This window comes from Myotis brandtii, unplaced genomic scaffold (assembly GCF_000412655.1).
Source record: "Myotis brandtii unplaced genomic scaffold, ASM41265v1 scaffold1120, whole genome shotgun sequence".
NCBI lineage: Eukaryota > Metazoa > Chordata > Mammalia > Chiroptera > Vespertilionidae > Myotis > Myotis brandtii.
The window spans coordinates 203376-226456 of NW_005353839.1; the positions used below are offsets into that span (position 1 = coordinate 203376).

At 47.0% G+C, this 23081-nt stretch overlaps 1 protein-coding gene across 1 annotated transcript in view; it reads left to right on the forward strand.

The window, feature by feature from the left end:
• The first annotated feature begins 355 nt into the window (after positions 1–355).
• SLAMF1 (signaling lymphocytic activation molecule family member 1) overlaps positions 356–23081 on the forward strand; it is a 46450-nt gene continuing 23724 nt past the window's right edge. The window contains exons 1-3 of the mRNA XM_014547315.1: positions 356–514; positions 11400–11723; positions 14662–14949. Coding sequence (XP_014402801.1) covers positions 439–514; positions 11400–11723; positions 14662–14949 — 688 coding nt within the window. The 5' untranslated portion in view covers positions 356–438. The remainder of the gene's footprint in view (positions 515–11399; positions 11724–14661; positions 14950–23081) is intronic.

Consider the following 23081-nt stretch of genomic DNA (forward strand, 5'->3'; position numbering starts at 1 on the left):
ACGTTCCACTTGACCTGCCTTACCCAAATTTGGGAGTGATCTGACAAAACTTCCTTTCCTTTGAACTCTAGGAAGAGTTACCACTCAGAACTGCCCAGAAATCTTGGTGGCCCCTTTCCTGGAGACAGCTAATAGGGGAGCACATTTCTGCGGTTGTACCAGGGTTTGGCCAAAGTGACCACACAGCTCCTTTCCCGGCTTTATGGTCTAAGCACCTGACTCGGACTTCTTGGGAACAACAAAGTGATTTAAGGCCTGAGGGGGATGAGCAATTCGCTAGATCAAAAAGTCCCGTTAAGACAGGAAGCCTGCTGGTTCCTGATGCCTGGTCTAGTCTGCAGAGGCAGGACTGCCCGGTAGAGTTCGCTTCTGCCGTGCCGTTTACAAGCAGCTGCCGCCCGGGGTTCCTCTCATCAAGCTCCTTCCTTCTCTTCACGGATGGATCCCAAGGGGCTTCTCCCCTTGAACGTCCTGCTGTTTCTCTCCCTGGCTTGTGACCGGAGCTGTGGAACAGGTGGGTGTCCGTGTGTGAGGGTTGGAGCCCTGGTGTTACTTGCCATGGAGTCAGCTAGCCCCGGGGACTGGCAGGAGGCGCGGTGGCGAGGGGCTGTGGTTCAGCTGCCTCTTCCTTAGGGACTGGCTGGGAGTTTCATCTGCCTCTTTCGAACGGGAAGGAACACTGTGAGTTCCTGTGCCCCGGGTTCCGAGGAAAAAGGGAGCTCTGAGCCAGAGGCACAGGTCACCTTCTAGACCAGCCTCTCCGGTGACAGGCTCTGGTCAGTCCTGGTTGAGTGGGTGGTTTTGTGTGATGTCCTTCTGGCAAAGACCCAGGCTAAGAGCTTGAGATGGGGAGACGGGGCTCTGGGAGAAAATGGCTCCCACACCCTGGCCCTGGAAGGGGTCAGAAACATGGTCCAACAACAAGGGAGGACTGTCGTGGGAAGAGAGGGTAGAAGCGAAAATCCCAGGCACTTGGTTGAGAACAGAGTGGCCACAGTGCGGTTGTACTGGTGGCTACTTTCCTGGAAGAGAAGGTTCCAAGGCAGCAAGAGGGGAGAGGCCAGGGTTTCTGGTTTTCTGGTTACAGTTAGTGGTCGGGGCAGCTTCAGCGCTGGCCAGTCACACGGCAGAGCACTCGGACGGGGCTCTGCCCCTGTCTTTCTTGCCTTCTGAAGGCTAGCTGGTGTTCTCTGTTTGGTAGCATCAGGGCTGTGGGAAAAGGTATTTGAGAAAGAAAAAGCCAAGCAAGAAGTGAACTTTGGGTTCACTGGGTATTGGGGTGAGTCTCATTTCAGCTTAAAGGCCTTGGGACTTTAATTAGAGTGTGGGAGGCAGCCTGAAGTGTGCGTGGGGGGGATCCGGAGCCTCCGTGTGTTTTGTGCTTGGGGTTTTCAAGACAGTAAATCCATTATGGACTCCTCCAGGAAAATCCCAGAGACATGCCTGGGAGACCAGAGGGGCTGCCAGACTCCCAGGTGGAAAGACCTTCCTAGCCCCACTTTTCCTCAGAATCAGGCAGACCCGTGGCTCTTGCTGCCCGGTGTCTGGGAGAGGAATAACTGAGCTCAAGGCTCAGAAAGCCAAACTGATTCACAGGAAGGGCCTTCCTGGGTGCAGCCTATTTTCAACTCCTTCCTTTTTAGAACACCTCCAAGTGACTGTGGTAAGGTTTTTCATTTCTGTGCTTTCTTGCCTCCTGGCACATGACGTCTCAGGTGCTACTGACAGCTGTTCCACTCAAGACTGTGGAGGTCACTGGTTAGTGAGTAACAGCCCAGCCCCCCTAGGGTGTGTCTACCCAATCAGCAGTGGCTCCCTTCCTTCCATTCTGTCTTCTCTGAAATATGCACACCACTTTTACAGTGTATTTATTTTTAAATACACACCCTTCTGTGAAACCCCAATAAAGCCCAGACAGAAATGTTTTGCAAGTGGGACAGATCAGCCATGACAGAGTCACCCAACCAAGAAGCCCAGTTCTTCTAAAATCAGTACCACCTCCCCTTCCCATCTCCCTTCAGCTCACCTTCCAATTCCCAGTCAGAATTGTAAAAATCAAAAATTTCACATGGCTCAGTGGTTGAGCATCGACCTATGAACCAGTAGATCATGGTTTAATTCCCTGTCAGGGCACATGCCCAGGTTGTGGGCTTGGTCCCCAGTAGGGGGCATGCAGGAAGCAGCCAATCAATGATTCTCATCATTGATGTTTCCATCTCTTCCTCTCCTTTCCTTTCTGAAATATCTATGTACTGGAGGCCTGGTGCATGAAATTTGTGCACGGGAGTGGGTCCCTCAGCCCAGCCTGCACCCTCTCGCAATCTGGGACCGCTGGCTCCTAACTGCTCACCAGCCTGCCTGCCTGATCACCCCTAACCACTCTGCCTACCTGCCTGATCACCTCTAACCATCTCTGCCTGCTGGCCTGATGGCCCCTAACAGCCTCTGCCTCAGCCCCAGCCACTGTGGCTTTGTCTGGAAGGAGGACTGGATGACCGTAAGATGTCCGGTTGACCCAGTCTAATTAGCATATTACTCTTTTATTAGTATGTGTGTGTGTGTGTGTCACACACACACACTAGAGGCCTGGTGCACGAAATTCATGCATGGGTGGGGTCCCTAGGCCTGGCTGGCAATCAGAGCTGGGCTGGAGAGGAGGCAATGGTGGCCAGGCCGGGTGCAGAAGGAACAGACATCAACGCCACCATTGTCGGCGTCCCACTGCCACACAGTTCCCCGCCTCCCCCCTCCTCCTTCCCTTGCCACCACACCTCCACCATGGCAGGCAGGTGGCGGGCTGATCAGGCCCTGCTGGCAGTGGGGAGAGACAGAGCATGGGAGGTTGGCCACCGGCCCCAAGGAAGGAGCCAGCCCTCAGTCCTCTTGGGAAAGGGGCCACGTCTGCTGCCACCCACCCCCAATTCCCTGTCCCAGCCCAGGGGCCAGCCCCAATTGGACCATCGGGGCCTGCCAGCCAGGCGGAGGGACTGGGCGGTTGGCTGGCTGGGGGAGGTTGGCTATGGGAGCGCACTGACTACCAAGGGGCAGCTTCTGCATTAACTGTCTGCCCCCTGGTGGTCAGTGAGCATCATGGGGACCGTTCATTCTGGTGGCTTAGGCTTTTATATATAGATAGATTTTTTTTTAAGTTCATGGCCCTTCCCTTAATAAAGTGAATTTTCCATTCCCCTTATGGTACTTTTTAAAAAATAGACTTTATTTTTAGAATAGTTTTGGATTCACAGAAAAATTGAGGCAGAAGTACAGAGATTTTTCCCTACCCCCCCCCAACACACACACATGCACAACCTCCCTTATTATCAGCATCCCCCACCAGAGTGGCACATTTGTTACAATTGATGAATCTACCCCAATAGCATGTTTTATTCCTTCATGCAGGTCCTCTCCACCTCCTCTCCACACATGGGGGGTGGGGGAGATGAGGGACAAGTAAATGTGGGTTCTAGACTTGGTCCAACCCTGTGTATATAACAGTCTTGGGCCCATTTTATCTCAAGATGTAGATCTGGGCACTTTTATTTCTCAAAAGCTTTAATAATGCCACCACCATCTCTGTCTCCAGCACTGGACTGGAAACCAAAACATCAGGGCTATTTGTTTTATCATAGATTGACCTGGACCATCCCATTCAGCAACTATGTAATTAGGATGCATGATGTGGCAGGCACGGTGAGAGGTGTGGGGGGAGCAAAATGAGCAAACACAGCCTCTGCCAGCACCTGACACAGAGTCTGGTCCATGAGAGCTCTTCCACACATGTCTGTGGACTGAGTAATGACAGCATGTGCCTCTGCTTACTACTTACCAGGCACTGTTCTAAGTGCTTCATGTGTATCATTTATCTAATTCTCAGGCCAACCCTAAGAGATATATTTCAATTGTTACTACCATTATCCTATATAATAAAGAGGTAATATGCAAATTGACCCTCACTCCATCACGCCGTCACAAGATGACTGTGCCCACAGTGGAGGCAGGGTTCCTGTAACACAAGATGGCTGCACCCACAGCTGAGGCGGGGTTCCCGTAACAAGCCAAAATGAGCGAGCAGCAGGGACCTGAGGCTGTGTGGAGCTGGGCCAAGGGACCTGAGGCTGTGCCCCCCACCCAGTGGGGTTTGATGGGGGACCTCAGGCTGCACCCCCCATCCGGTGGGGATTGAAGGGAGACCTCAGGCTGTATCCCCCGCTCTGGCACTGGGCCAGGGGACCTCAGGCTGCGCCCCCCACCCTGGCACTGGGCTGGAGGACCTGAGGCCGCAGCCCCCAGCCCAGCGGGGCTTAACGGGGGACCTGAGGCCAGGCCCCCCACCCTGGCACCAGGCAGGGGGACCTGAGGGTGTGCCAGGGGACCTGAGGCTGCGCCCTCCACCAGGAGGGGCTTGACAGGGGTAAGGCCGGCCAGGTCTGGGTCTTGCGCAATTTCATAGTGCATGCAGGTGGGCGGGGACTTGACTCTGGGTCTCGCGGCATGCCCCAGACTCTGACAGGAGGAAGATTTTCATATACATTTTACTAATTTTCTTTCATCTCTGACACTTCTATTATAGAGAAAGGGCAAATAGCAACATTAAAATATTTCCTCTAATTAATTCCCTTTTAATGTGCATGAATTTCATGCACTGGGCCACTAGTACTTTTATAAAAGAGGAAAGAGAGGCACAGAGTAGTGTAGCAAAGTTTCTCTGAGGTCACACAGCCTGACTCCAGAGGCCTCAATGAAAAACTGGATGAACTTGTGTTTAGGGAGAGGAGGAAATGCTAAAATTTGTATCCAGGTCCCACGGTAAAAATTAGAATGTGCTATCTATAATTGAAGTGTCTGAGTTGACTTGAATTGAATTAAAATGAATCGAAGTATAAGAATTTTCAAAAGATGAGAAAAGTTGATAAAATCATAGAAGAAAGTAGAGGGCATTTGGAAGTATTTGATCTAGAATTTGCAAAGTGGATAGAAACTTCTTTCATTGTGTAAGTTTTCATTTAATAACTTGGTTTACAGGTTTGTTTATTGCAAGAGTATCACATGTACGTCTAAAAAACTTCGACAATACAATGGGGTGAAAAATGGACACAAATCTCCCTTCCTTATCCCTCATGGAGGAACTCTATTACCAATTTCTTTCATGTCCTTCCAAATATATGTGTCTGGCAGGTTGGATTGTTATAGGCCTTGAAAAGAGTACTCTAGGTGAGGGCACTAATGTAGAAGTGAGGTGTGTGAGTGTTCAGAGAAAATGGTCAATGGTCTGTTGTCCCCGAAACCTAAGGTTCATAGCTCAGCCACTTCCATCTCCTCACCTGGCAAGTGGGGAGAAGGGTCCCCATCATTTCTCTCCATTTTACATCTCTTAAGGATGTTATAAAGATGAAGAGAGTATATTCTTCTTTTGGAGAGAGGAGAACTTAAACTCTTGTCATTAGTTCATTTGTTCATTCATTTAGCTCATTCAGCTGTGTCATTATCAGGCCACAAGGATTTATTGAGCTCCTACTATGTCCCAAGTGAGTTAGGATTACAGCAGCGAACATGGCTGTCACAGTCCCTATTCTTGGGAGCTTCTAACTGAGTAAAGATGATGGGCCTTGAACCAGAGTTAAAAGCATGATGACTGGTATGAAGGAGAGGGGCAGGGGGCACAGGAAGCACACGGCAGGAAACCCTGGTGTCAGAGGCAGGGGCAGGATGGAAGGTGCTAGCCAGGCAAACACAGGGTGGTACCAGGCTTTCCGGCTGGGGAGTGGCGAGTACAGATTCTCCAGGACAGAAAGACCCAGCAGCACCGAGGACTGGGAACGGAGGACGGCTGGTGGGACTAGAGTTGAAAAAGCAGCCCTGGGCACATTATCCTTTCTTTCTGGCCCTAGATTTGCCGTAGGAACTGTGAGGCTCTGTGAGTCCTGCCTCTTCTCTACCTGAAACAAGTGCTGTAGCAAGATGCTACCAGCGCCTGTGAACGTACTGGGTGAGGTGGGGTGGGGGTCTCATTAGGCAGAATCCCGTCATGTGAAAGGGTTGGTTCCATGCTACTGATCTCAGGAAACTATCCATGGCCCCTGTGAATCACTCTAGTTTCTGAGTAGAGTGACCCTGGAAGGAAAATGAGTCGGTGCTAACAGCTACGTGTTCCTTCCAGGCCCTCTTGGTAAACAGGAATGACTGAATCACAGACCCCCGGAAAGCACCCGTCAGGCAGCAGCTTCGGGAGCGGGGACTCCGCTGAAGGCCTGTGTCACCCTCTTTAAAGTCCCGCTTGTTTTCCACTCACGCTCAGGTGGCGATGATTTCAAGGCCCCCCGTCACTCACACACAGAGTTGTTACCTCATCATTCTTTTGTGGTTGTGGGCTGCGAGGGTCTCTTCCTAACCAAGTTTTGATTCCACTTCCCATGACTGAGTGAGCACAAACCACTCAGCCTGTTTTTCTCATCTGCCCCCTCTTTTCTTTTCCACTTTCCCCTCCTACTTCCTTTCCTTGATTTTTTTTTCTACTCCCTCTCTCATCCTTTGTCCCCTCCTCCCCACTCTGCATCAATTCTGAGTTTTTACTGTAACCGTGGTGCAGGGGGGGTTGGGTTAGGTGGGGGTAGGGGCACACAGGAGATGTATGGGATGGGGGAGGGTTATGGTGCGAGAAGGGGAATCGTTTTCATTTCTTTCCTCGTCGTGTCCAAATTGGTCTAAACATATAGACAGTATGCGAGTGACTTTTAATCTTGTTTTGAAGTTCAGGCCCCTTTGAGATATGACATTTATGGATGTGTTCCCAGAAAAAATGTCCACATGCTTATCTGCCCAACATTTTGTACATAATTTCAGGGGACTCCACAGGATGTTTCTTCTTGCACATATGGTTCTAATTTTCTATCCTTCCTTTATATGAAGAAGTTTAAGTTCAGGATGCAAGAGGTTACTTTCTTGGGTTCTGTACCTGCCACGTCATCTGGACGTTCAGGCATTCATTAGGGTGCTTGCAACATGCTTCACAAATTATCTTTGTAAAAACACCAAGAGCAACACCAGCTTTCCTCATCAGCATTCCTCAGCTAAACAACAAGCTTTCCTCACCAGCATTCTTCAGTTAAACAACAAGAGAACATTCTGTTTTCAGAGTTAATATATTAGCAATATTTTTAAAAAGCAAATGCCTAACTGCCTTTCTCACTTTTCCTCAATAAGTATGAGTCTCAGCCACTCTAATCCTGATGCTGGCCGAGGTAGATTGCTTTTCCCCTTCTCTCCCCCTCCCTCCAATCTTTAATCTCTAGTCTGATGTTATCTGGGCCCTCACAGCTTTAGGATTTCAGGATAGTTGAGTATCAAGAACATTTCGGCCAGTTTGTCCAATTTTCCAACCACCCATCTTAATCACAAGTTAATTGTGTCTTTTCTAGGTGACTACATCACTTAAGCAAACCGTTTTATTTTTCTTTTCTGACTTTTCTTATCAACTAGAACAATCTATGCTCTCTCTCTGAGTCATGGGCTCCTTCTTTTATGAACATTAGCATGGTTACGTTATTGAGATCAGTTATCTATTGGGCAAGGCTAAATAAGAGAAATCAGGCCGACGCTCTATCCATTGAGCCAAACCGGTCAGGGCCCAACCACCCATATTAATCACAAGTTAATTGTGTCTTTCTAGGTGGCTACATCACTTAAGCAAACCGTTTTTATTTTTCTTTTCTGACTTTTCTTATCAACTAGAACAATCTATGCTCTCTCTCTGAGTCATGGGCTCCTTCTTTTATGAACATTAGCATGGTTACGTTATTGAGATCAGTTATCTATTGGGCAAGGCTAAATAAGAGAAATCCCAGTCAGATGACATGGCTTTCGGCATTCATAAATTGAACAGGCATTCATTAAAAGCCTACTGTGTGCCAACCACTGTGGTAGGTCCTAGGGACAAAGCAATGAACAAAATAAGATTCTTCCTCTTATTCTTTTTTTTAATATATATTTTATTGATTTTTTACAGAGAGGAAGGGAGAGAGATAGAGAGTTAGAAACATCGATGAGAGAGAAACATCGATCAGCTGCCTCCTGCACACCTCCTACTGGGGATGTGCCCGCAACCCGGGTACATGCCCCTGACCAGAATCGAACCTGGGACCTTTCAGTCCGCAGGCCGACGCTCTATCCACTGAGCCAAACCGGTTCTGGCAAGATTCTTCCTCTTGAGGAGTTTGCATCCTAGTGGGAAAGACAAAAAATAAAATAAACAAATATACAATCTAACATCAATTAAACAACAAGGACAGCATTCTTTTTTCAAAATTGACATATTAGCAATATTTAAAACAGTGATAAGTACAACAAGAAGGGGGATGCTATTTTGTTTATTTTGGGGGGGGGGCTATTTTAGACAAGGAGGTCAGAGTACGTCTCACAGAAAAGATCATGTTTTATCAGAAACCTAAAATAAAGTGAGGGAATGAGCTATCCAGATATATAAAAGAAAAACTGAAAGAGAGAGAGAAAGAGAGAGAGAGAGAGAGAGATGCAAAAGTTCCAAACTAGAAATGTTCTTGAGTAAAGAAACAGCCAGAGTCAGGATGTCCATAGTGCAGAGAGCACACAGCAGGGAGAGGGAAGGAGATGGAGTTGGAGCAGTACCAGGGGCTGGGTTAGCCAGAGTCTCTGAAGCCAGAACAAGGACTATGAATTTCTATTCGATGTGTGCTAGAAAGCCCTATAAGTTGAAAAGCAGTAGAAACAACATTGGGCATAGTTTTAAAAGATTACCCAGTCCATCGTACGGACGTAGAAGATTAGTTGGAAGACAATGGCGGGGCCCAGGCCAATGATGATGGTGGTAGAAGCAAATGAGGTTGGAAGAGCTGGGATGCCACATGTATTTTGAAGGCACAGCCAAGAGGAATTGCTGTTAGACTGAAAGTGGAGTATGAGGAAGAAAGGAGTCAAGGATGATTCCAGTATCTCTGCCTGAGAATGTGCGGGGAATTGTGAAGTAGTTTGAGGAAGGGGCTTTGGAATCAAGTTCATTTGGTAACTTAGAGATGCCTTTAGACCTCTAAATACTGAGGAGTACAGTGAAGGGTGAGAAAGATATCTCTAAGCATTCCAGAAAGACGTTGAACTGTGTAACTGGATGAGTGTGACTGGGAAAAAAGAAGAGGTCTGAGTGTGAGTCCTGAGATGCTCCCATACTTAGAGGTTTTTAAGAGCAGAAGGTTCCAGTCTAGAAGACTGAGAAGGAGCAGCCAATAAAATGGAAAGAAAATCAGGAGAGTGTAATGTTCCAGAGGCCAAGGAAAGACAGTGCTTCATGAGGGAGTTATGTACTGTGTCAGGTGCTCCTGAGACAGCAAGAGGGGGATGGAAAAGTGACCTGGAGTCATGGAATGTACAGCCACCCTGACAAGAGTGATTCCAGGAAGCAGGAGGGAAGAATGCCTGTTCGGAGTGGGTACAAGAAAAAAAAATGGGTCAGGAAATGGAGGCAGAAAATAGATACACACCTAAAAGGACTTGGTGATCATGAAAAATAGAGAAATGGGGAAATGGCTGGGGAGAGACCTGGGATCAGGGGATGGTTTTTTTAAGATTAGTAAAATCACATGTTGGTATGTTGTGTTAATGGAAATAACCCACACATATCAAATCACAATAAAACCCATGATGCGAAGGGTGGGGCAATTGTAGGAACAAAGCCTTGAAGTAGGTGAGTGCTCCATGAAGGAGGAAGCTAGCCTTCCCTGGGAGCATAGGCAACCCATCCAGGTAGGTAGGTCACCTTGGTGGTGCTAATTAATGGAAGTTCTCTTTTTATTTCTTCTATTCTTCAGTGAAATCGGAAGCAGGGTCGTCAGCTGAGGTTGTGGGTTTGAGGAGAGAAGATGTGTTAAATAGTCAACAGTGGGATCCCTTAAATTGGTTTGAACGGTTTGGGGTTTTTACAGCTGTTGTTGGTTCTGCTTTTTGTTGTTGTTAATCCTCACCCGAGAATTTTTTTTTTCATTGATTTTTTTTTTAAGAGAAAGTGGAAGAGGGGAGGGGAGAGAGAAGCATCAATGTGAGAAAGATACATCAATTGGTTGCCTCCCCACATGTGCAATGACCAGGCTGGGAATCAAACCTGAAACTCAGGCATATGCCTTTGACTAGGAATTGAGCCACACTGGCCAGGACAGCTCCACTTTTTTTTTGAAAAATAAAATAATTTCTTACCCTCAACATGATTAACTATCTTGAGGGTTTAGGGAGGGCTAGGAAACCACAGTTTCAACACTGGGCTCAAAACCTCCCTGACTCCACCTTCCTCAGACTTTTCTCATTTCCATTGTCTGAAATGACACTCTTGTAACCTTGGTCTCCTGGGCTCACGAGCTCAGAATCACTTCCAGTTGCTCTCCATCTGTGCCATGCCAGCATGGCCAAGGGTGAACCTGAGGAGGGACAGTGAAGGATTTAAAGAAGACAGACGAAGAGAATACAACTGGGGCTTGGAGGATCTTCCATGCCTGGATGAGGACACAGAGAGATCCAGCCTGCGATCTGATGCTTTATTTTATAGTCTGATTATAACAGCATTAACAAGTATACAGATGTTCTTGTTTTGGCAACACTTGCTGCACCTCCCACAGCCCATTCGCTACTTAAGAAAGAATTAGGGAGGGCTGCAAGGTCAGGCTTAATTATGCTAGGAGAGCTCTGCCCTCCAGGCTGGGACTTGTTTGTGGCCCTGCCACAGGTCAGTCCAAGGAGGCTTAATCCTATAGCCGCTCCCTACATCCATCCTTCAGAGTACATAGTGGTGAGAAGCCTGGTGAAGGAATTACCAGACCTGGATTCCAGTCCAGTTACCAGTTAGGTGATTTTCAGGAAGTCATTTAACTTCTCTATGCCTTAGGTGCCTTAACTATAAATCTCAGTTGATAGAATTCCCTCCCAGGTCAAAGAAACCCAGTGTCCTAGTTAGCTTATACAGCTCTATAATAAGTAACTTTAAAATTTCCACTGAAATATTACAAATACAGCAGGACCCTCTTGACAGTCTTTATAGATCACTAAGGCCTGGAAAGCCTACTCTGCCATTCCTGACCCACGCACCACTCGCCAAGCCCCACACCCTGGCATAGCGTTGTATCTTCCTGGGGGTAGAGGCAACTTTTTTCTCACTTAAACAAAGGCTCTGGATATAAAGTCACTTCACTGCAGAATTAAACTAGAGTCTAGGTTCTTCTGAATCCATCCAGTGCTTTACTAAGCCTTTCTTATCCCAGCCCCTCTCAAAGGCACCCAGTTTGTATCTCTTAGGTTCTGAGGTTCCCTTGAATTCCCAGGGATCCTGACCACCATGTGATTCTCAAAGGCCCCCATAATAAGGGACTGTCTTCTTCTTCCTCCCACAGGTTGCCCAACCATCTTCGGGCAGTTGGGAAGCAGTGTGCTGCTGCCCCTGATATCTGAAGGGATAAGTAAGAGTATGAACAAGAGCATCCACATGTTCATCACATGGGCAAAATCACCGGGAAACAGGTCCAGTAAGAAAATCGTGTCTCTTGATCTGCCAGAAGAAGGCTCTTCACGCTACCTGGAAGATGGCTATAAGTTTTACCAGGAAAACTTGAACCTGGAGATCCTGGAAAGCAAAAAGGAGCATGAGGGCTGGTACACTATGACCCTGGAGAAAACAGATTCAGTCCAGCACTTTTGCCTGCAGCTGAAGCTCTATGGTAAGAATGGTTGCTTCTCCACACTGGAGGGCCATGATGGTCCCTTGCCTAAGAACTAAGGCTTCTCTCAGAGGCAAAGAATAGTCAGAAGAGGGAGCACATGAAAGATCACCTAGTCCGGGGGTATTTAAACTGTACTTTAGAAGGAAGCGTTAGGTTCAAAAATCTTTCTTGTCCGAATTGTACATTGGTGGTAGCTGATTAGCATAGTCACCCTGACCCCACTTTCCCAAAGTGCTGGGGCTGACCACCAGACACTGAGTGACGGATGAATGATTATTCTGACACATGTTTCTGTGAAAGAGAGGGCTAAGGGACTGCCTGGCTAAAGGAACCAGACAGCCCCATTTGCCTGACTTCTTAGGCTTTTATTGTAGCAACAGCTTGAACTGAAATTAACTTCTAGATACTAACAGCAGGGTAAGCATCCTTGAGAAAACACATGCATCTGCAGTGTCCTTTAAGCAAGGACATCTGAAGTCTAAACATAGATTCCAATAAAACACCCGGGGGCTCAGACTTGTTTGGAAAAGTCAAGTCGGGGTCTGGCGCCTTCAACAAGGTTTCCCTAGAGCAGCGGTTCTCAACCTGTGAGTCGCGACCCCTTTGGGGGTTGAACGACCCTTTCACAGGGGTCGCCTAAGACCATCGGAAAACACATATTGTTTTTGTGATTAATCACTATGCTTTAATTATGTTCAATTTGTAACAATGAAAACACATCCTGCAGATCAGATATTTACATTACGATTCATAACAGTAGCAAAATGACAGTTATGAAGTAGCAACGAAAATAATTTTATGGTTGGGGGTCACCACAACATGAGGAACTGTATGAAAGGTCGCGGCATTAGGAAGGTTGAGAACCACTGCCCTAGAGGCCTCCGACCTTTCCGAGAATCCTCCTTACAGACTTTCCAACCAAGTCCCGTGCTTCCCACACCAAAGGAAAAGAGCACAGCTGCCTGTGGGCCAGGGGCCTGGAGCCCTGAGAGTCTCAATTTGCAAGTAAGATTTTGTTTTTTTAAAAAGGTGGCTTTTTCCCCCCTGATTTTTAAAAGTTTGAATAGCACTGATCAAGCTCCACCTCTCATAGATGAGGACTGAAATCCAGAGAAGCCGTTTGTACAAGCTTTCACACATCTGTGTGGGTGGTGGGAGGAGGAGAGCTGAAACTCAGCCCACGCACCATCCTCCAAGCCCTGTGCCCTGGCCAAGCATTGCATTTTCCTGGGGGAAGAGGCAACTTTTTCTCATTTGAACAAAAGCTCTGGTTATAAAGTCACTTAACTGCAGAATTAAACTAGAACCTAGATCAGTGACGGCGAACCTATGACACACGTGTCAGAGGTGACACGCGAACTCATTTTTTTGGTGGATTTTTCTTTGTTAAATGGCATTTAAATATATAAAATAAATATCAAAAACATAAGTCTTTGTTTTACTATGGTTGCAAATATCAAAAAATTTCTATATGTGACACGGCACCAGAGTTCAGTTAGGGTTTTTCAAAATGCTGACACGCCGAGCTCAAAAGGTTCGCCATCACTGGCCTAGGTTCATCTGAATCTGAGGCCAGTGCTTCACTGAGCCTTTTTAATCCCAGCCCCTCTTGAAGGCACCCAGTTTGTATCTCAGGCTCAGAAGTTTTCTTGAATTCCCATGGGCCCTACCACCATGTGGGCTGTCCTGCTGCCTTGTCTCTGAGGATGGGACAGGAAGCTCCACCTACTCCTCAGCATTTCTTTGAAATCCACAGGTCCCTACAGGAGAGACAGAAATACCCTCCTCACCCTTTCTCTGCCCTAGAATTCCTTTTCCTCCAAACAGTGTACGCAGAATTCCTCCAGCCCTCCAGCAAGTACCCGGGAGTCCTGATCAATCGCATGGTGGTCCTGGCGCAGGTTGCTGTGAGCGCGGAGGCTATACGTCATGCATATTCCAGAACAGTTCACTCTGCCTTTGTGATATCTTGTCACATTTCGTGATCAAATTCTTTCCTTGGAAAATATGGTCTCTGCAGCCATGATATTCTCAAGTCGAAGGAAGAAGCTGGATTTTTCAGTCAGACAGACCGAGGTTCAGCTCTTAGCGTGGCTGCCTATCAGCTGGGTGACATTAGAAAGGCACTCCACTTCCCTGGGACTTAGTTTCCTCACCTGTAAAATGGGAATAAGTATAACAAGGGTTGTAATTTTAAGAAAGTTTTTAGGAAGATTAAAGAATGTGATGAATGTAAAATGTCAGCATTGTGCCTGTCCTATAGTAGTTGCCAAATAAATAAAACGTTTTCCTTTCCCTTGCCAATTGCATGGCATTAGAGTGAGATAGATCAATGAGGCCTCTACTTCAGACATTCGAAAGCACTGGACACACACACACACACACACACACACACTCTGTCCTATAGTAGTTGCCTTTAATAAATAAAACGTTTTCCTTTCCCTTGCCGATTGCATGGCATTAAAGTGAGATAGATCAATAGGCCTCTACTTCAGACATTCTAAAGCACTGGACACACACACACACACACACACACACACACACACACACTCAAATTCTACCATGAAAAGTCATTCTTTTAGGTCTTGGAGGTGATACTTTAGCCAATGACAATTAAACCTGTGGGGCATTTATTAACTGCAAACTCCACAGATAGAATACAGAGCAACCCAAATCAGGCATATCAGGGAAGGCCAGGGGATCCACTGAAAGACAATTTTTTCTTCTCTATTTTATCCCACGGTGGTCCAGGCAAGGAGCACGTGGGGAGAGAGGGATGGTGCAGACCTGTAGGTCCCTGCTAGAAATAAGTCACACTTGCAGACCCATTGGGAGGGAACATGACACGAGGCTGCATTTTCTTCTAATAAAAAGATGAAGTCAGAATCTCAGGGGGCTCATGACAGTGATGACTCCCTTTCTCCCCTTATGACAGAGCAGGTCTCCACCCCAGAAATTAAAGTGCTGAACTGGACTCTGGAGAATGGGAACTGCAGCTTGATGCTGGCCTGCATGGCGGAGAAGGGGGACCACGTGGTTTACGGCTGGAGCACGGAGGCAGGCCCCCACCCGCCAAGTGCAGCAAATGCCTCCCACCCTCTGTACCTCACCCTCGGCCCTCAGCACGCTGACGATAACTACACCTGCACCGCGAGCAACCCCATCAGCAACCGTTCCCAGACCTTCACCCCGTGGTCCAGCTGCAGCTCCTATTCCTATTCAGGTGAGTGGTGGCTAGTGTGCCACCTTAATGCTATGGGCTCAGTCCCACCTGGACCAATCACTCTGCTTCTATAGCCACGGCCTTTACCTGGGTAGCAACGCTACATTTTCTCTCTAGTTTATAAAAGCCTCCCATGTGTATTCAGGGAGTGCTCTCTGCCCATCATGACGAGGCGGGCATTATTCCACTCAGTTCACAATTGAGAGAACCAATGAGAAATGATGGAGGCAGACCCAGAGCCCCGGTCTCCAAGTCACGATCCTTCTTCTCTCCTCTCGCGTTGGCTCCAGTCAGCAGGGGTGGCTGGGTGAGGGGGTGCAGGTGGCAGGTACTGACTCCCACATCCCTGCTCCACCAATGGTGGGACAGTTTATACCGTCAATAAGTACTTACTGATCACCTAGGCCCATGGTCGGCAAACTGGGGCTTGCTAGCCACATTCGGCTCTTTGGCCCCTTGAGTGTGGCTCTTCCTAAGCCTTAGGAGTACCCTAATTAAGTTAATAACAATGTACCTACCTATATAGTTTAAGTTTAAAAAATTTGGCTCTCAAAAGAAATTTCAATCGTTGTACTGTTGATATTTGGCTCTGTTGACTAATGAGTTTGCCGACCACTGGTCCTAGGCTGTAGGAAATTGGGAATACACATGACATGTGATCTGCTCTCCAGCAGCGTGTTATAAAGATAAGACATAAAACATTTGCTCAATAATGAAAAGCAGGATGTAATGAAGGACCACTTTCATGGAATTGACTGTAGATTCCATAGCGGGTAAGAGGATTCAGGGAGTCAGCTCTCTGAGGAAGACCTGGACTGGGAAGTGTGGGAATAATGACAAATGGTCTAGCACTGGATCATTGCAAAGGCACTTGCTATGGTCTCTTTTGATCCTCACAAGAACCTTGCCAGCATCATCCTCATTTTGCAGACAAGGAACTTGAAGCTCACGGTATTTAGCTACCTTTCTCAAGTTTCTTCAACTTATAAATGGCAGCGTCAGCACCTAGATCTTCTGATTGCTCCTTCACTAGAAAGAAAAGCACCATTATTCTGTTTTCGAAAGGAGCAGAGGGCTGATTAAGCAAGCCCACCTAGGCCCTGGGAGTTGGGAAGAAGATAAGCACTGACTGTTTTCACCAACATATGTTGTGTCCCTGTCTCGGGGACAGAGAACCGGGTGCTGGCCTTGCAAGGCATTGCTGGTGCCCTCTGTGCATCCCCTGGGAATCTCCAAGGAGACTCCTCCCACAGTAGGTTTGGAGTTTACGTGGAAGGATTTCCAAATGACCAGGGATGGAGAGACAGGGAAAGCCAGCCAGTTTATGCACTTCATTAGAGCATCTCCAGTTAGAGACTCACCTGGGTATTCCCACATGAACTGCTGGGAAAATCCCGCCTGGCCTCCAGTCCGGTTCCTTGGTGGACTGAACCCACCAGGTGTTGCCTCCCCAGCCATTCATGGCAAGTCAGTCATCTGCCCGCCTAGACATGTGTCTGGCTGCTTGCCCACCAACGACATTCAGAGGCTGTCTCCCAGTTCAGGCCCCTCTCCCTGGCCACAGTCATTCAGAATGTGCCGGTGGGACCAAGACAGTAGAGTTTACAGGACATGGCCCCAGAGGTCCCAGATCCAACCCTGCCCTTTTTGCTTACAAAGGTAAGTCACTTAACCAAGACTTAGATTCCTTCTCTGAAATCATAACTCACAGGTCTTCATTGTTTACTCTATGCCAGTCATGTAGCATCCTCTTAATCCTCACAGCAACCAAGTATCCCCAACTTACAGATCAGGAAATAAAAGTATAAAAAGATCACACAGAGCAAGTGACAGAGCTGAGCTGTCCGACCCTGGAACCCTCACAGGTACCAGTGGAAGACATCACACACTTAAAATGCCTGATAAATCACAGTAAATGTGTTGCCGTTTTTCCTTGGGGCTGAGGAAGCAGCGGCTCTGAACCCTGCACAGCCCTCTCTGGTCATAGCAGCCCTCTCTGGCCCATCTCAAAAAAGGGGAAGAACTCTTTTCATGCTTCTCGATGTGGTTGGATAGGAATTTTAGTGCATTCCAAAGTCTTGGCAGGCCCTAGAGCTTTTACTCGGGCACTTGACCCAGGACAGTCCAAAAAAAAACACCGTAAAGTTGCTCATATCCATCTAAGCTAGTTTCAGGACCAAGTATGCACTGGCCTGAACCAGATTTATCGAGTATTGAAGCAGGTTCCTGGAAGCTGTGGAGAGGCAGGCGAAGCAGACGCAAGGCGCCATGGGAAAAGCCCTGTCAGGGCCTCAGCTCAATCCTAGAGAACTACCCTGCACGGGGCAGCCCTTTCACTTTCTTGGGGCTCTGTTCTATCATCTGTAAAATGCAAAGGGTGAGCTGGGGAAGGTCGTTCTAGAGTTGATATTCTAATTCAGTTGGTGTGTACATTAATAAGAAATGCTCATAAGGGTTACAAAGGTGAAGGTGTATTAGTTTGCTAGGGCTGCCATAACAACAATGTACCACGATCTGGTGGCTTAACCAGTAGGAATGTATGGTCTCACCGTTCTGGAGGCTGCAAGTCCAAGATCAAGGTGTTGGCACAGTTGGTCCCATCTGAGGCCGTTAGGGAAGGATCTGTTGCAGAACTCCCTCCTGGGCTAATAGCAGGCTGTCTTCTGATGTCTCTTTACATTGTCTTGCCTCCATGCATATCTCTGTTCTAATTTCCCCTTCTTATAAGAACTCTAGAGGGCCGGTGCATGAAATTCATGCACAGGTAGGGTCTCTAGGCCTGGATGGCGATCAGGGCCCTTTGACAGCCACCTTCTTGCTATGTCTTCACGTGGTCTTTCCTCTGTGCATGCACATCCCAGGTCTCTCTTTGGGTGTCCAGATTCCTCTTCTTATAAGAACACTAGTATGATTGGCTTTGGGCCCACCCTACTGGCCTCATTTGAACATAATCACCTCTTTTAAGACCCTTTCTCCAAATACAGTCACATTCTGAGGTACTGGGGGGCTAGGGCTTCAACATACGCAATTCAGCCCATAACACCACCCCAATGACCTCATTTTAACTCGATTAATTCTGTAAAGACTATGTCTCCAAATAAAGTCACATTTTAAGGACTTCACCATATGCACTTTTGAGGAAACACAATTCAATCCATAACACAAGTAGGGATTCCCCTCCCCTGCCTATAGGGACAGGGAACCACAGCATGTCAGAAGCAGCTCCCACATGCTGTTCCCAATGCACCAGGTTGACTAAATACAGACAAAAAAAGTTTTACTAATTCATTGATTTGTGTTTGCAAATGAATTCTACTAATTCTAAAATACTGTGCTTAGTTCGACAAAACATATTGAGGCTCTACTATGCTCCAGCATTGTTCTAGGTCCGTGGTCGGCAAACTGCAGCTCGCGAGCCACATGCAGCTCTTTGGCCCCTTGAGTGTGGCTCTTCCTAAGCCTTAGGAGTACCCTAATTAAGTTAATAACAATGTACCTACCTATATAGTTTAAGTTTAAAAAATTTGGCTCTCAAAAGAAATTTCAATCGTTGTACTGTTGATATTTGGCTCTGTTGACTAATGAGTTTGCTGACCACTGTTTTAGGTCCTTAAGGAGGGAGATAGCTCTGTAGATAACTAATTATCCTGGATTGTGCAGGGTGATGGGTACAAAACAGAGGTATGGGCAAGGTAGCAAAGAGGAGGGAGTGATTATCGCTGTCTCAGGGAAACGAAAGGCGCACCACAGAGGATGTGACAAACTGGGTTTGAAAAATAAAAAGAAATTACCCACACAGATTGTTTTAAAAAAAAAGATGTTGGGAGAGGGAAAAGCAGATACAGCTGGGTCTTGTTCTGAATTATCCTGTAAGCAAAGATAACTAATAAAGAGTTAGATAGAGAAGAGTACCATGATCAGGTTTGCATTTCAGAGAAAATTCAGTAGTGTGGAGAATAGACAGGGGCAGGAAAGAGGAAGAAGAAATAAATTAGTTCAGGGGGAGGGGACATTATTGCAGCAATCCATCAAGACATGGTGAGGCCCGAACCTAAGCAGTGGCAGTTTACCAGACTTCAGACTTGGCATGAAGTGATGGGGTATGAAGGTCCCTTCAGCATCTACAACGAGTACAGTAATTTTAAGACATTTTTCACTTTCATTATGGAAAAATCCAAAATGGTTAATAGGGTGAGGAGACCAAACGTGATGTGAAATCAGCACTCAAGCTAAACGGCAGAGAACACATTTGTCCCTCGGATCATTTTTTCTAGTGACATTTGTCCAGGTGCCCAGTAATATATTCATCCTTATTCCAATGACCATCTCAGTGTTTTACGGTAAGAAACTTCTTAATGTCTATCATTCTGAAGGGTCGCTTGTTCTGAATTATCCTGTAAGCTAAGATAACTAATAAAGAGTTAGATTGAGAAGAGTAACATGATCAGGTTTGCATTTCAGAGAAAATCCAGTAGTGTGGAGAATAGACTGGGGCAGGGAAGAGGAAGAAGAAAGAAGTTAGGGGGGAGGGGCCATTATTGCAGCAATCCATCAAGACATGGTGAGGCCGGAACCAAAGCAGTGGCAGTTTACCAGACTTCAGACTTGGCATGAAGTGATGGGGTATGAGGGTCCCTTCACTGGCTCAGCAAGTCTAGGTTAGTTCGGCAGCAGAGAAAGCTGACACCTGCCAGTGAGCTCCCAGGGCTCTCCCTTTCTACCAAGGCCATTTCTGCCAACACTGAGCTGTTAATAGTATAAGGAGACCAAGCGTGATGTAAAATCAGCACTCAAGCTAAATGGCAGAGAACATATTCTTCCCTCGGATCTTTTTTCCTAGTGACATTTGTCCAGGTGCCCAGTAATATAATCATCCTTATTCCAATGACCATCTCAGTGTTTTATGGTAAGAAACTTCTTAATGTCTATCATTCTGAAGGGTCTTTGTTGCAAAGTCCAAGTCCTGGTGTGCTACCAAGCACTCTCACTGTGTCACACAAGGCATGTTGGCATGGGTCAACATTGGACAGGGTGACTTGCTGCCATCCTTCAGTACTGTGCTCTGACATAGCTGTGTCTATGCTACCATGAGTAACAAAACTTACATAATTCAGCTAAAGAAAATGCCCCTGGAATCTCCTCTGGAAAAGAAGACCCTTTTCGGTAGATTGGCAAAGAGGTGGCTCAGCAAGTCTAGGTTAGTTCGGCAGCAGAAAAAGCTGACACCTGCCAGTGAGCTCCCAGGGCTCCCCCTTTCTACCAAGGCCATTTCTGCCAACACTGAGCTCCCACTGTCACGGTCACCTAGATGTTTCACGCACAGGGCAGGTCCCTCACGTTCCTCCCAGTCCGGCAACCATGGCAACGATGGAGGAAGGGTGGAGCCTGGGCACCGCTCAGGGACCAGAGCCTTGTCACATGGCCACACCTGCTAGAAAGGAAGCTGAGAAACATAGTCCTTACCTGGGCAGTCAAATGACAAGACAAGACTCGCCCATGGAAGAGTTGGGGGAACTGGCATCGGGGGCACAACTGAAGCCTCGGCAACACAATGCTGGGTGGGTGGGATAGGCAGGTGTGAGGGATTTTTTTGGAAGCTGTGAACTCCATAAAATTTTTTATTTGGATGGTCTCAGATCTTAAATTAGTAAATGGTCGGTAAGCACCCTTCCCCCACCCCCAGTTCTGGGTGGAAACTGCCACCGACAAGAAGACATCTCCTGAAGATGGTTGACTTCTTTGAGTAGATGTACACGGTGCAGGCAGCCTTGCTGACAGAACCACATGAAAGGCAGGAAAGAGATCTGGCATCCTCAGACCGTTACTTTAGCATCGCAGTAGCTCCTGGGGTGAACTACAAGCCACCTTTGTTTCTCGGATTCGTCTTTGTTTTCTTGTTTATCTCCCTTAAAGATTATGGTGTGGGGACTTGAGGAGAGAGAGGTGCTTTGTGTTTCTGTCAGCAGACCTCCAGGGTTTGGGGGAAAGGCCCTCCAGCATTTTCTTGGAGGCATGGCTGCAGGCCAACTTATTCGTTTCAGCCACAGCCAATAGGGTAGAGGGACCAAAAGGTGGAGACTCGTGCAAAGTACCCTTCATAAAGACTTCATGGCACAGGGGTTCTCCATCAGCCTGCTCAGCTCTCTCCAAGAGGCAGCGGGGAGGGTGTGTGCGGGGAATGTACCGAACCTGCTGTTTAAGAATTCTGAATACGGTTCCTTTGTGAGTGAAGAATGAGGCTGGTGAACCCTGAACAACCTGGGTCTGATTTCTGAGCATCAGCATCCTGAGAGGCCTCACTCCATTTCTGAGCAAAAAAAAAAAAAGAGGGAAAGCTGGAGTTTCTGCCACAGGAAATGGTGGTTTGAAAATGGGAACACAGGTGGTGCTGACAACATAGACACACAGCTTCCTCCTGGTTCCATGTGGTTATTGTCACGCCTATCCCAAGTAGGTCAGGCTCGTTCCCTTCTATCTCTACCCTGGGCCATTCGGGAGGTGACACTACATTCTTCCAGAGGCTTTCTGATCATTTTTAATAAAAGGGTACCTGCCAGTCTCCTCCCAGATTTTTTCTGTGGCCTCTAATTTAATTTAATTTAATTCATCACATGTATAGTGAGTGCCCCCCTGCCCTATATTATATCAGATGGAATGGAGGATATAAATAAACCATAAGGTACAGGGTCTATTTTCCAGTCATTGACAATCTAGGTGGGACTTCTGTAGCTTATTAGGTAGAAGAATATTATCATATTAAAGAAATGACTGCTAGAATTCCTCTTAGGAAGAGAAGAATGTTTGTTTAGGATAGTACCTTCATAAATGCTAGAAGAGACACCCCCCCCACCCACCCCTACACACAGAGAATATGGTAGTTGGTTAGATGGTTTGGGATGAGAGAGGGGGAAGATATTGCTGATGTAGATGAAGGAAGAGAAAGAAAAGGTCTGAGCCTGTCCAATGGGGGAAGCCTGCTGGTTCCTAATGGAGTCTGCTCCCTGTGACCTTCAAGTCTACAGTAGAAGGATCAAACCCACAAAATTCTTAGTGTAGGGCTGTGGTCGGCAAACTGCGGCTCGAGAGCCACATGCGGCTCTTTGGCCCTTCTGAGTGTGGCTCTTCCACAAAATACCAGGTGCGGGTGCGCACGTACAGTGCGATTGAAACTTCGTGGCCCATGTGCAGAAGTCGGTATTTTGTGGAAGATCCACGCTCAAGGGGCCAAAGAGCTGCAGGTGGCTCGCGAGCCGCGGTTTGCCAAGCCACAGTTTGCTGACCACTGGTAGGGTTTTGGTTTTGGTTTTGGTTTGGAGTGTGTGTGCATGTGTGTAAACAGATGAAGGCATCCAGAATAGCTTAGACTAGAGCATATGGAGCTTCAGAAGTAAAGACTTGGAACCACAAGGAAATTTTTGCCAGAAATAACAGAAACTTTGGGAAGCCTGACCACAAGCCATAAAAATAGCGTTTTGTCTGTCTTCACCCAAGTTCCTGAGGGCATAGAGCCCCTGGCATTTAGTTTGCATGTAAATATCATAGTTAGATAGTCGTGTCAAACAGATGAGCACCACGTGAAAACATACCTGGGCCTGCTGGCCAGATCAGGAATTGAAGGCATCAGCAAACAACCGGGTGGGGCTGAAGCATCTCTGGAGGTCAGTAAAGGAACCTCTGACTTGAAATCAAACCTCCCTCCTTGTTCTTCAATCAACCAGCAAGAAGTTCCCGAGGACCTTCTAGTATATGTGCCCAGTGCTGAGAGAGCTGCAAAAGAAGTACAGTAAGCCCTCAAGTTTGGGGACCTAGATTTAATACACTTCAGACTTAATGGACAAAATTTTCCAGGCTGTATGTCTTATATGAAAAGTCACATCCTGTTAATTTTTTTTTTTTAGATACAGGGAATTTTATTAAATTGGCATAGTTGGGACCAAAGAGATAAAATGATCACTGCCAACTTATCTGCAGCCCTTCCTTTTAACAAGCTAATGAACACAACCTGAAACACAAGCTAGTCTTGCAGGTCTAAGAGACAGTGAAGGGGTTTCCTCAGAATTTAAACATATTAACACAACCAGTCATAGAAATCTAAATGTAAGCCAATCTCCTACAGGTTTTGAGATGGCACT